Source organism: Crinia signifera, chromosome 2 (genome assembly GCF_055691185.1).
Source record: "Crinia signifera chromosome 2, ASM5569118v1, whole genome shotgun sequence".
NCBI lineage: Eukaryota > Metazoa > Chordata > Amphibia > Anura > Myobatrachidae > Crinia > Crinia signifera.
Window position 1 is genome coordinate 217,289,186 of NC_139218.1, and position 13,093 is coordinate 217,302,278.

Below are 13,093 nucleotides of genomic sequence, written 5' to 3' on the forward strand. Positions count from 1 at the left end.
AATTGCTGCCACTGGGCATGTACAGCAGTTTGCCTCTCAGCTGGGGGAATTCCGACTCAGCAGCAGCCCCTCTGTAGTGCGCACACTCCAGCATGTGCTGCGCTGCTTCTCGGGAGAGAGAGAATGTGGGTGCAGCAGACCGTGGCCCCTGCTGGGACCTTCCATCTGGCCTGGGGAATTAGTACCCGCTCCCCCGCCCCTCTTGGCCATGGTCACAGCTGCAGTGAAATTGTATTATATACTACTGCTTTTGTCATCATGACTCGAGTCAGGCAAGGAGGGGGTGGGGTTGTTGGTCCAGGCCTATGGGGTTATGTTGAGTCTAGGTGGCCTGCATGATGGCCACAGCCCACTAAAAGGTAGTGGGGGGGAAATATTCAGATGTACCTGTGTGTATAGAGTCTGGTGTGTAGTATTGTTTATGCATCAAAGAGTCAGTGACATTAGTATATAGAGCATAAATTATCACAGTGATAGCTGACCGGCAAACATAGAACACATACAGAACACATTTTTTTATTTAGTTTTTTAGTAACGTTGATTACCAATCATTGTTCTATATTAAGATGCACAGATTGGGATTTGTGTAAAGTGACTTCTGTCACCTTGTTACTGAAATGACAGGCAGTGTTTGTAGAAACATAAATATAATAGTAAATTAATTAAAAGGAAAAAAATAGAATCATTATATGCGTATATACTGTACACTGGTAGAAGGATTTTATGTTGTGTGTTTACTGTTTATAAGAATGACTATTTTCAACAAGCAACAATATTTGCCTTGTTTTTCACATCTTGTTTTATACATTGATCCTTCTTCTCTGGGATAAATTGGCTAACTTTCCCCAAGGTAAGAATACATGAAAGGCTTATCTGCGGAGAGCTTGTCATATCTAATCGCTAGCTGTCAAATCACCATTAATAAAATAGAACAAGGTTATATTATTTATGCACCTAACTAACTTGATAGAGGTTGTAAAGTGGACAAAGTACAAATACCAACATGAAATGATGCAGCTTTCTCCAGATAGCTGTAATTAATGTACATCAAATGACACCAATTCATAAGATTTTGATTTTCAAAGTAATGTGAATGGCCCAGGATCTCCTCAAATAGCTGCATTTTAATGTTAATGACAATCATACCTTTTCTAGTGATGGTAACACTATTCTCCTGGCTGCTTATTGGTCCAATTATTTATTTATTAACAGGTTTTTATATAGTGCACACATATTCCGCAGCGCTTTACAGGGGATATTTGAACATTCACATCAGTCCCTGCCCCAGTGGAGCTTACAATCTATATTCCCTACCACATGTACACGCACACACAGATATTCTAGGGTTAATTTGTTGGGAGCCAATTAGCCTACCAGTATATTTTTGGATTGTGGGAGGAAACCGGAGTACCCGGAGGAAACCCACGGAATACACAAACTCCGCACAGTTAGGGCCATGGTGGGAATCGAACCCATGACCTCAGCGCTGTGAGGCAGTAATGTACTAAAGTTATAATAAAAGCTTAACATACACCTTATAGTTGTTGGACACTTGTAATAATTACTGTGTCATTATACACCTATTTTACTATATATCTCATCTAATGGGTGAATTACGGGATCCTGACAGTCAAGATGCTGACGGTCAGAATTCAGCAAGTGGCATCATGACTATTTGGTAAGGTAAATTTACCCCTTATCTTTCCCCTAACCCTCTTTTCCACAGCCAAACAGTAACCTTCCCCTCCCTACCCCACAGCCTAACCCTACCCCTCTTCTCCCACAGCCTAACCCTAACCCTCCCTAGCAACAGCATAACCCTAAAACTCTCCTCCCATTTCCTAACCCTCCCACACCACATTTTAACCATATCCCTCCTTCCCATAGCCTAACTTTCTCTACCTGCAGCCTAAAGGGGTGTACACATGGAGAACTTTTAACAGGAGATTTTGACTAGATAGTCAAAATCTCCTAGAAGGTTAGCCAAAATCTCCCTATTTTTCTCCTGCTTAGTCAATATTGTCAAGCAGAAATTGCTTAGCATATATTGACTGTGCAGCCAAGAAAATTTTGACTAAATCATAGACTATCATTGCTTAGACAAAATGGCTTAGTCAAAATCTCCAGTGCATCTAGCCAAAATTGTTTAGTCAAAATTGCTTAGTCAAAATTGTCCATTAGTCAAAATCTCCCCATGTGTACACCCCTTAACCATGGATCTGAAAAGATTGTTCTGATAAAGGACAGCTTTTCTTGGCGAAAGCATCCGGAGTCCGATTTACCTAAAGATTACAAGGTCCAAAAAGTTTTCACTTTCTGAGCTTAATACAATGCAATGGAGATGGAGGTGCACCAATACTGTGAGAGATATCCGCAATAACTCTGACTTCATAAATTACATCTAATTAGGATAAAATTATGCAGAAACTGCATTTTCAGTATGTTTAACAGGGTTAAGCTTGCATTCATTAGTTTGCAGAGCCATCTCCCTCTAGTGGAGAGTAGTCATACAGTAAATATTAATGCATCCAGTCTTAGAGAATACATAAAGGAATAAGCAAACAGTACAGTGCCAAATACAGGGTACATACACAAAGCTGCATCAGCAGAGGACACTGGCATAACCATAGGACTCGGTGTCATCAAAGATGGTTTAAGAAGGAAAAGCACATGAGGGAGAGGGCCCTGCTTGTAAAATCGTACAAAGATATCTTCATTATTCATCTGTGACTAGGGAAGCCAATCCCGGGGCATTTTTTCAATCCCGGGATTCGGGATTGAAAAATGCTCAATCCCGGGATTCCCGGGATCCCGGGTTTGGCTTTCCTAATAAAAAAACGCCCTGGCCGCCCCGCATTTACTTACATTTGCAGGGGTGGCCGGGTCGATGGGTGGAAGCCGGGATGCCGGGTGGGCAGCTTCATCCGGCCGGCGGCAGGGTGGGAGCCGGGATACCGGGTGGGCAGCTTCCTACTTCGGGAGCCGGGTTGCTGGGTCGGCTGGCTGGCTGGCTAGGTGGGCGGGCGGGCGGGCGACTTCATAATGCGGAGTTGCTTGCTTGCTGGGTGGGCTGGCTAGGTGGACGGGCGGCTTCATCTCTGCCTGCGCAGCGTGACCTCTCGTCACGCTGCGCAGGGTTGCTCTGCCGGGTATGGGAGTATCCGGGCAGCAGCTGAGCGAGTGCTCAGACGCTGCCCAGCATTAGACTGCGCATGCGCAGTCTAATCCCGAAAATCCCGGGATTGGAGTTTCCAATCCCGGGATTGAAATCCCGACGTTTTGGGGGCCAAATCCCGGGATCCCGCCGATCCCGGGATTGGCCACCCTATCTGTGACATATGAAACGCACTCCCATTTTTATTAGTGGGAACAACAAACCTGCTAAATTTACCAAACACTTGACCAAGAGAACAAACACTATTTTCAAATGGTTATGAATAGTTAGCTTGACAATATTTAGTCGACCACTAGTGGTTGACAGGCAGTAGGACACATGAAAAAGGTTGACATGATTTCTCTCCCCTATGGAAATAAAAGTGAGTCTAAATCAGGGTTGCCTACTTCCTGGCTGCCCTCTCCAAGAGAGGGCAGCCAGTTCAGTGAGGCACGGGGGGTGAGACCACTGACAGGGTGGGATGGAGGTTTGGCAAACATGATCATGTGATGTCAGCCGCCCACCCCCAGAAGGCATCGGCCCACCCAACCATGCACAAAACCTGACCATCTGGGCTAGGGCTGAATTGAATCACTATGAGCGGTCCTGAATCGGCCCCTATATGTATAATACATACTGTAAATGGACATGACAAGAAAATGGGGATACGATTGTATTGTCGACCAGACTTAGGTTGACACCGTTGGGTCGACAGGCAACTAGGTCGATAGGGTTCTAGGTCGACATGGATGAAGGTCGACAGGTGTTTAGGTCGACATGGGACAAGGTGAACATGGTTTTAGGTCGACAAATGTGTTGGGTCGACATGGGTTTTTTCACTGTTTTTTGAGCTGACATGTGCAGACAGGCGGTATTTCATGCCCTACCATCCACATGGGCATGGTGGGAGAATAAAATAGTGTCCGAAGCATTGTGAGTGAAGCGAGCAATGCGAGGGGCTGCGGTTGACTTCCAACTGTGTCACTGTGAAACAGTGAAAAAACCCATGTTGACCTCGTGATCTGTCGAGCTAGCACATTTGTCGACCTAAACCCATGTCGATCTTGTCACATGTCGACCTTCACCCATGTCGACCTAGAACCCTGGACGACAATACGATCCACACCCAAGAAAATGTAATTGAACTGGCAGCAATGATGATCATTTCTGACCTTTTATACTACACAATCACATGAAGAGTTGCATATTGTACCCACAATGTTATTCTAGGTCACATTATAAATGCAGGTATCACCTGCTTTCCAAATGCAAAGTATGCCATTTGTATTTCCTGCACTGCTGTTCCAGTTGAAGTAATAGTTAAGCATAATATTCCACTGTATTCTCTCACTTTACAAAATCCCTATCCACAGAACATGTCTGGGTTACAATCACACTGTCATTTGTAAATGAAAGCTTACTAACACAGAATGAATTAAGCTCGAGAACAATATTCGTTTTCATGGTAAAGAAGATTTGTGCTACTTCTGGAAGATATAAAGCAGGTTCCTCTTCTGTAACAAACTGTTGAGTACTTGCCAGGATATAGTGTTTCAAGCTTAACTTTTTGTAAATAGTCTATTTTAGAACGCGAGAAGCTGGATAGAGATAAGCACTTTCCTGCTGCTTGCTGCAAGCTTAAACAAAACACATCCACACACTGAGAATAGGTGATCTGAGAACTCCCACAGATGAGTCTTTAAGCCAAGACGTGCTACAGTGTGTTACAATATTGGGGAAATGGTCTAGCGAAATCACACTGTCAACAATGTCAAATATGCTGCATCTGCCATAAAAAAAGGGTGAGAAAAAAGCTGCAGAACCGTCACCATTAAGAAAGTGCATTCAGAGGGTAATTCAGGTTTGAACGCTATGTAGTGAATTCGGTTCGGGGACCGATGTTGAGGGTCTTCATTTATCTATGGGTGAAAATATGTATGGGCTTTCTCCTGGGAATGCAGGCGGGCCGATGCCTGATCGGGGTGGGAGGCTGACGTCACATGACATTAGCGTCCGCATCCTTTTCGGCCATCTCCGGCCAAGATAAAAGTCAGTTCAGACTGACTTTTATCTGCAAGCGGGTGAATAATCATTCCATTGTCGGGGGTCCATCGCATGTGAGGGGATTTGTAAGCGTACACATCCCCTCGCATGCAAATGCGGGATGCGCACAGTGGGAGGGTGGGCGGGCAGAAAAAGTACACTGCTTAATGAGTAGATCTGATTTTTTCTAAAGCGCCTTTATTTAGGTAGGACCCCCAGACAATTTATCCCCAGGACAGTCTGAATTATTAAAAACATAGGTTCAACATGGTTCTGGAAATACTCCTTAGATCAGTGGTTCCCAACCTTTTTTCTCTCCCGTATTTCTTGATTAGTCTTTTCATTAATGAGTTCCCCCTCCTTTAAATTTGAAATATCCACAATACTTAAGAGAAGATAATATGGATGGTGCTACTTCTGGAAGAAATGCAAGTGGTCAGAATACCAACGCCGGCATCCCAATGGAGGGAATCTCAACAGTGGTCCTGTAATACTATCTTCCCCCTGCCCTCCTAACCATAACCTTCCCTCCCACAGCCTAACCCTAACTCTCCTAGCTAGATCATAACCTGCCTACAATGCAACTTAATCCTAACCCATCCAGCACGCAGCCTAACTTTAACCCCCTCCTTCTAAGTGCCTTTTCCTAAGACAGCTTTAGGATTAGGCTGCAGGGAGGCAGTGTACACACGGGGGCGATTTTGTCTAATATCGCTGGCAATATGGTCGCTGAGCTGCCATATTGCCTGCAATGGGAGTGTGCACCGGCGATATATCTGTTTTCTCCCCCGTAGTGATCGCTGGTCGCAGAAACATGCTCCTGCGACCAGCTGATTTCCACTGTCGGGCTCCCCCGCCAGTTTCTTTTTCATCAGCGACCATCTCTGGTCGCTGATGCAAACGGGACACTGAGCGATATATTGCTCATCGTGAGCGATATATCGCTCGGCGATATATCCCCCCGTGTGTACGGGGCTTTACTCTCTCTCCCTTTCCTCAACAGGCTAAGGCTAAAACCCCCCATACTTATGGCTGGTATGAGTCAGTGTCTCATCCTACTGGGTGAGAGTTAGGGTGCATGAGAGCAGGAGGCTGGGCGGTAAAGCATGATAGGGGAATGTGGGCAACACAGGGTGAGCGGGTCCCCACTGGCAGAAGTCACGGGGCAGGAGAACAGGAGGCAGGGCAGTGATAGGGGTGTGTGGGCATGAGGGGTAGTAAAGGTTTTTGGCTCTTGCAGAGTAGGGATGGCCATTGGTGCAGACGCCATTGATGGTGATTTTGCACCCTGCCATCGATAGTAGTAAAGTATTACTTGGATAACCATAGATTGTTGTAGCTATCGATGGTCATCTATTATATCTGACTGAATAGGCCGTGGGTCAATCAGAACTCGGTGGCGGGACTTCCGGGTGTGGGGGGGCGGAGCTATGCTGAATTTTGGGAATGGGGGGTCCACGAATTGCGGGAGGGGGGATGTTGGGGTCCGTGAATCGCGGGAGGGGTGGTGCCGTGAATCGCAGGGGGGGGGCCCGCGAATCGTGGGGGGGGGGTGGCGCTCACCTACACCATGGTGAATGGTGGGCGTGTACTGTAGCCCTGGCTGGGCGGGGGGAGGTGATGTCAAGGGGGTGGTGGTGTGTATTACACTGGTCTTTTCCCTAGGGGGGGCGGGTTTGTGTATAATGCTGGGTGGGAACTTTGTGTGTATGACACTGGTCTTTTCCCTAGGTGGGGGGGTTGTGTATAACGCTGGGTGGGAACGTCATACACACAGGTCTGGCTAAATATATAAGAGTGACAGATCTGGCTAAATATATAAGAGATGTGCTCAGAAATACAGTACCTTTACATCTAATTCACAGGATTTTAAAATGTTATTCACTTATTTTAAGGGGTTTTCTTCTACTTTTCAAACTATTTATTCATATATCGCTCAATAGCAATATATTTTATTATAGGATTAGGAAACAAATATGGAACGAAAAAGTGTTTAAAAGGGCATCCTTGCTGTTTGCTATATATAACTAATTCAGTCCCTTATTTAGTTCTAGTCTATAGCGACATGGATTGTAATTGTATGAGCAGTCATTTGTTAACCACGTGCATTTGTTTTTCGTTACATTTAACTAATGAATTAATTTAATATTTTAACAATCATTGGGAACAGCATATTTATTTATTTAACTTTTAATAATAATAATTTTATTTATATAGCGCTCTTTCTCCAATAGGACTCAAGGCGCTTAACAGATAGAATCAACATAATATAGTACAGAAACATTGAAATACAAAAAACTCCCAAAAACTTTTCGTTAAATACAGAGAGCATGGTGATACTAGGGCAGGCATTCCCAACCACGGTCCTCAAAGTAAACCAACAGTGCAGATTTTAGTGATATCCAGGCTTCAACACAGGTGACTTAATTAGTACCTGAGGGATTCTGATTAAACCATCTGTGCTGAAGCCTGGATATCACTAAAATCAGCACTGTTGGTATGTCTTGAGGACCGTGGTTGGGAATGCCTGTACTAGGGGGACATTATGGAAATGATTGAGTAAACAGGAAAGTCAGTAGCCAGCTCTTTCATATTTCCTTGTCTTCATATAGGAAAAGGAATGCCGTACACTTAAATCCACTGGGTGTTATTTTACTGTTACATAAATTTTAAAAGCCATGATTATATAACAGAGTTGTCATTTTTCTTCTCTTTTAGAATGGTGCTATGGAATCCAGACAGCAACCGAAGATTGTAAAGGTAATCAACTGTGACTTATGTTGAAGTGTTTTCTTAGGTCAAGATTATTAATAAAGTTAGCTAAGACTATACAGCACTATAGTCTTAGCTAACTGGCAAGACAGAGCCTTATATAAAAGTGATGGCCTGCACCCATCTTCAAGGGGAACGAGAATATTAAGTGAGAAGTTTGGAAGCTTCATAAGCAACTATTTAAACTAGCAGAGGGGGGCAGTGAACCAAATACGAATGAAGAAATCTGCTCCCCCAACCTAGAGGTATTGTCTCTGCAGGCAAATGGAACAGAAAACCTATCCACTGCAACAGAAGATAATGCCGATCAAAACCGAATAGATATAGGCAGAAAGATGAACATAGCTAGCAGCAGGAGAAGCACAAACACAACTTTAAGAGCTATGTGTGCAAATGCTAGGAGCTTAGGAAATAAAATCCCAGAACTAATTGCAATAATGACAAGGGATGAACTGGATATTGTGGCTATTACAGAGACATGGTGCAATGAAAATCATGACTGGGACATAGCTATACCAGGATATACTTTATTTAGGAAGGACAGAATGGGAAAAATTGGAGGAGGGGTTGCAATATATGTGAAAAAATATATAAAGACTACCTTAATACAAAGTATTGAAGAAAAAACGGAGGCCCTTTGGGTGACCATAGAAACAGGGGAGAAGGCGATTCTTCGTATAGGGGTGATCTACAGACCACCAGGTCAGGAAGAGGAACTAGACAAGAGCCTATTGCAGGACATCAATAAAATGGCATTAAAAGGAGAGGTGATAATCATGGGAGACTTTAATCTACCTGATGTAAACTGGGAGCTGCCTGTTGCAAGTTCCACCAGAAGTAGGGACATGCTGAATTCCTTGCAAGGAGCATCCCTCCAGCAATTGGTGAGGGAGCCCACTCGTAAGGACGCAATATTAGACTTAATACTTACAAATGGTGACAGAATATCTGACATAAATGTGGGTGAAAATCTGGGATCCAGTGACCATCAAGCAGTATGGTTCAAAATAAAGACAGAGACTGACTCATCGCACACAAAAACAAAGGTGTTAGATTTTAGGAAGGCTGATTTTGTAGAGATGGGAAACTCTGTAAGGGATTCTTTGGCAGAGTGGAAGAACTTGGAAGGAGTGCAGGATAAGTGGGAAAAATTAAAAAAAGCAATTCTAAAAGCAACAGAACTTTGTGTCAAAAGAGTTAGGAAAAACACAAGAAAAAGAAAGCCATTGTGGTTTGCAAAAGAAGTAGCAAGTATTGTGAAAGCAAAAAAGTTGGCCTTTAAGAAATTTAAGCAGACGCAGAAGAATGAGGACAAAGAGGTGTATCTTGTTAGACAGAAGGAGGCTAAGAAAGTAATCAGATGTGCAAAAGCACAGGCTGAAGAGAAAATGGCCCAGTCAGTGGGTAAAGGGGGGAAAACTTTTTTTAGGTATATAAGTGAAAGGAGAAAAACAAAAAGTGGAATAATTAGACTGAAGACAGAGAGTGGAAGTTTTCTTGAGGGGGACAATGTAATAGCAGATAATATTAATAATTATTTCTGCTCAGTATTCACTGCTGAAAGAGAGGGGAAGGGGCCACAGTTAAGTTGCAAGTATAGTCAGAAAACTGAGGGAGAGACAAGTACATTTACAGAGGAGAAAGTCCTCACAGAACTCTCAAAACTGAAAGTGGATAAATCAATCGGGCCAGATGGGATACATCCAAGGATACTAAAAGAGCTTAAAGGGGAGCTGGTAAAACCAATAACAGAATTATTCAACCAGTCACTAGCTACTGGAGTAATCCCAGAGGACTGGAAAACAGCGAATGTAGTCCCACTGCACAAAAGTGGAAGCAAGGAAGAGGTAAGCAACTATCGACCAGTGAGCCTTACATCAGTAGTAGGGAAATTGATGGAAACACTCTTAAAACAAAGAGTTGTAGAATATCTCAAAACCAGCAATTTACAGGATCCAAAACAGCATGGGTTTACTGGGGGAAGATCATGTCAAACAAATCTTATTGACTTTTTTGACTGGGTGACTAAAGTAATAGATCAAGGTGGGGCTGTAGATGTAGCTTATCTAGACTTTGGTAAAGCTTTTGACACTGTCCCACATCGCAGACTGTTAAATAAACTTGAAAGCTTGGGATTTGATTCTAAGATAGTTGAATGGATAAGAGCGTGGTTGCAGGACAGAAAACAGAGAGTTGTAGTAAACGGAGTACAGTCAAAGGAGGGAAAGGTTACAAGTGCTTTTTAATATCTTTATTGGTGATATTGCAAATGGAATTGAGGGTAAAATGTGCCTTTTTGCAGATGACACAAAGGTATGCAACAGGGTAGACACACCAGGAGGGGTAAAACAAATGATTGAGGATCTAGGCAGATTAGAGAAATGTTCAAGAGAATGGCAACTACAGTTTAATGCCAAAAAATGCAAAATCATGCACTTGGGTCTCAGAAATCCAAAGACTCAATATAGTATAAATGGCACTATAATGGAAACTACTGAGGAAGAGAGGGATCTAGGTGTCACTATTTCAGGGGACTTAAAAGCAGGTAGCCAATGTAACAAAGCAATGAAGAAGGCAAGTCAGATGCTTGGTTGCATAGGGAGAGGTATCAGCAGTAGAAAGAAAGAAGTAATAATGCCACTGTATAGGTCATTGGTACGACCTCACCTAGAGTATTGTGTTCAGTTCTGGAGGCCATATCTCCAGAAGGATATAAATACATTAGAGACTGTACAAAGAAGAGCAACTAAAATGGTGCATGGCCTACATCACAAAACGTACCAGGAAAGACTAAAAGATCTTAATATGTATACTTTAGAGGAGAGAAGGGAAAGGGGGGACATGATAGAAACTTTCAAATATATCAAGGGCTTTAACAAGGTACAGGTGGGAGACATTCTTCACAGGAAGAGGAGCAACAGAACACGAGGACATGCACTGAAACTAGAGGGAGGAAGATTCAGGGGAAATGCGAGGAAGAATTTTTTCACAGAAAGAGTAGTAGATAAGTGGAATAGCCTCCCAACAGAGGTGGTAGACGCAAATACAGTAGTACAATTTAAACATGCTTGGGATAAGCATATTGATATCCTTACAAAAAAATAAGGATCAAATATGGTTTGAGGTAACATGTTTAAAAAAAGGGGCAGACTAGATGGGCCAAGTGGTTCTTATCTGCCGTCAAATTCTATGTTTCTATGTTACCTGTGTGGAGTTTGTATATTCTTTCCAAGGTGGGCTTTAACCAGGTGCTCCTGTTTCCTCCTGCAACCCAAAAACCAGCTGCTCCTTTTTCCAACAGGAGTGTAAAAATCAAATGCTTTAATTTCCTTTAGCAGTCCAAAAACCAGGTGCTCCCATTTTCTCTAGCAGTCCAAAACCAAGGTGCTCCTGTTTCCTCCAGAAGCTTAAAAACCAAATGCTATAATTTCCTTTATCAGACCAAAATCCAGGTGTTACCATTTCCTCTTGTAGTCCAAGAACCAGGTGCTCCAGGTTTCTCAAACAGTCCAAAATGTACTGACCTTTTAATTGGCTGAAATGGGGAAAGGTCTGATGTGCATGACTAAAATTTCTTTATAAAAGCTCATCTTAAAATGTATTATTATTATTATTTATTAACAGTAATTTCTATAGCACACACATATTCTTCAGCACTTTACAGAGAATATTTCAACATTCACATCAGTCCCTGTCCCAGTGGAGCTTACAATCTATATTCCCTACAACATATACATGCACATTCATTCTAGGGTTAATTTTGTTGGGAGCCAATTAGCCTAAAAGTATACTTTTGGGGGGATTGTGGGAGGAAACCGGAGTAAACCCACGCAAGTACGGGGAGAATATACAAACTCCGCACAGTTAGGGCCATGGTGGGAAACAAATCCATTACCTCAGCGCTGTGAGGCAGTAATGCTAACCATTATCCTGTCTGTTTTGCTGCTATATTATACTGTATGTTGGTGCTGTATTAAAAGTTTAGATTATTATTAATAATAATAATAATAATACTATACTAAAAATGCCTTTGCATCCACCATGTTAAGAAAGACTATAGCTGAGGATTTAGGGGGAGATTCTCTAAGCGAAAAATGCAGTAAAAACCCAGTTATCGGGGTTTTTACCGCATTTTGGGATGCTGTAAGCATACCCCGCCGGGTTACCGCGGCAGGGGGCATCGCCAGAAAAATCTGGCGATGCCCCATAGAAGCCAATGGGCTTCTACCATAACCCTCCGCCGCCCCGCGCCGACCCCCCGCCGCCCCACATCGCCCCCTCCCCCCTCACATGTGTCCGGGCAGCACAGAGCTGTGCTGCCCGGACCTGTGACCTCCTCCCTGCACTGATCCTCTTCCGGGTGCAGGGAGGAGGAGAGCCCGGCACAGCAGCAGCAGCGCCGGGTGTGTGAGGGAGGGGGGAGCCGCCGGGACCTGCTGGGACCCGGCGACTCTCAACGCAAAGGACAGCTCTTAACGCAAGAGCTGTCCTTTGCCTTAATTATCGCATATGTTAGAACATATGCGATAATTAAATATGCGATGGGCGGCGAAGGGGGGCGGAGATTCTTAGAGAATCTCCCCCATAGGCTCATTTCCATAATTTAATGTGTGGGCAGAAAATTTGCCATGCCACGCTAATATGAAAAGACTAGTTACCAGTCCATCAAAATGATAGAACAACAGAACAGTAATGTCAGAGTCGGCGGCTGACCACATCTGACCAGGCCAATACTTGACTTGAAGTATCGGGCCCCATCTAGTGGCCCCCGGCACACCAAACACTTGACTTCCCCACATAGAGGTGAGGAGCAGAGTTAGTAGGATTAGTGATTGTAGTTGCAGATGTCTACAGGTCATAATAATCAGGAAATATTACTGTTGCAAAAAGAATACCAAGACATATAGTAAACCAGACACAGAATGTAGCTTATTTAATATGACAATTGGTGCCGATGTGACATACTGTATCGCCTACATCACTCAGTCTGTACTCCCAATATACATGTTCCCGCCATCGTATGCAGCATTGTCTGGTTTGATGTGTTGCATGGCGATATTGCCTCCATCCCTCCAGTGTGTACACATAATCTGGGCTGTCACTCAAGTGTGCACTCAGCTCCCT

The 13,093-nt window shown here is 43.5% G+C and overlaps 1 protein-coding gene across 1 annotated transcript in view; it reads left to right on the plus strand.

Annotated features, from left to right (window-relative positions):
* Positions 1–13,093, plus strand: part of CA4 (carbonic anhydrase 4) — a 37,688-nt gene that overhangs the window by 7,648 nt on the left and 16,947 nt on the right. Inside the window, exon 2 of the mRNA XM_083173734.1 lies at positions 7,916–7,957. Coding sequence (XP_083029860.1) covers positions 7,916–7,957 — 42 coding nt within the window. The remainder of the gene's footprint in view (positions 1–7,915; positions 7,958–13,093) is intronic.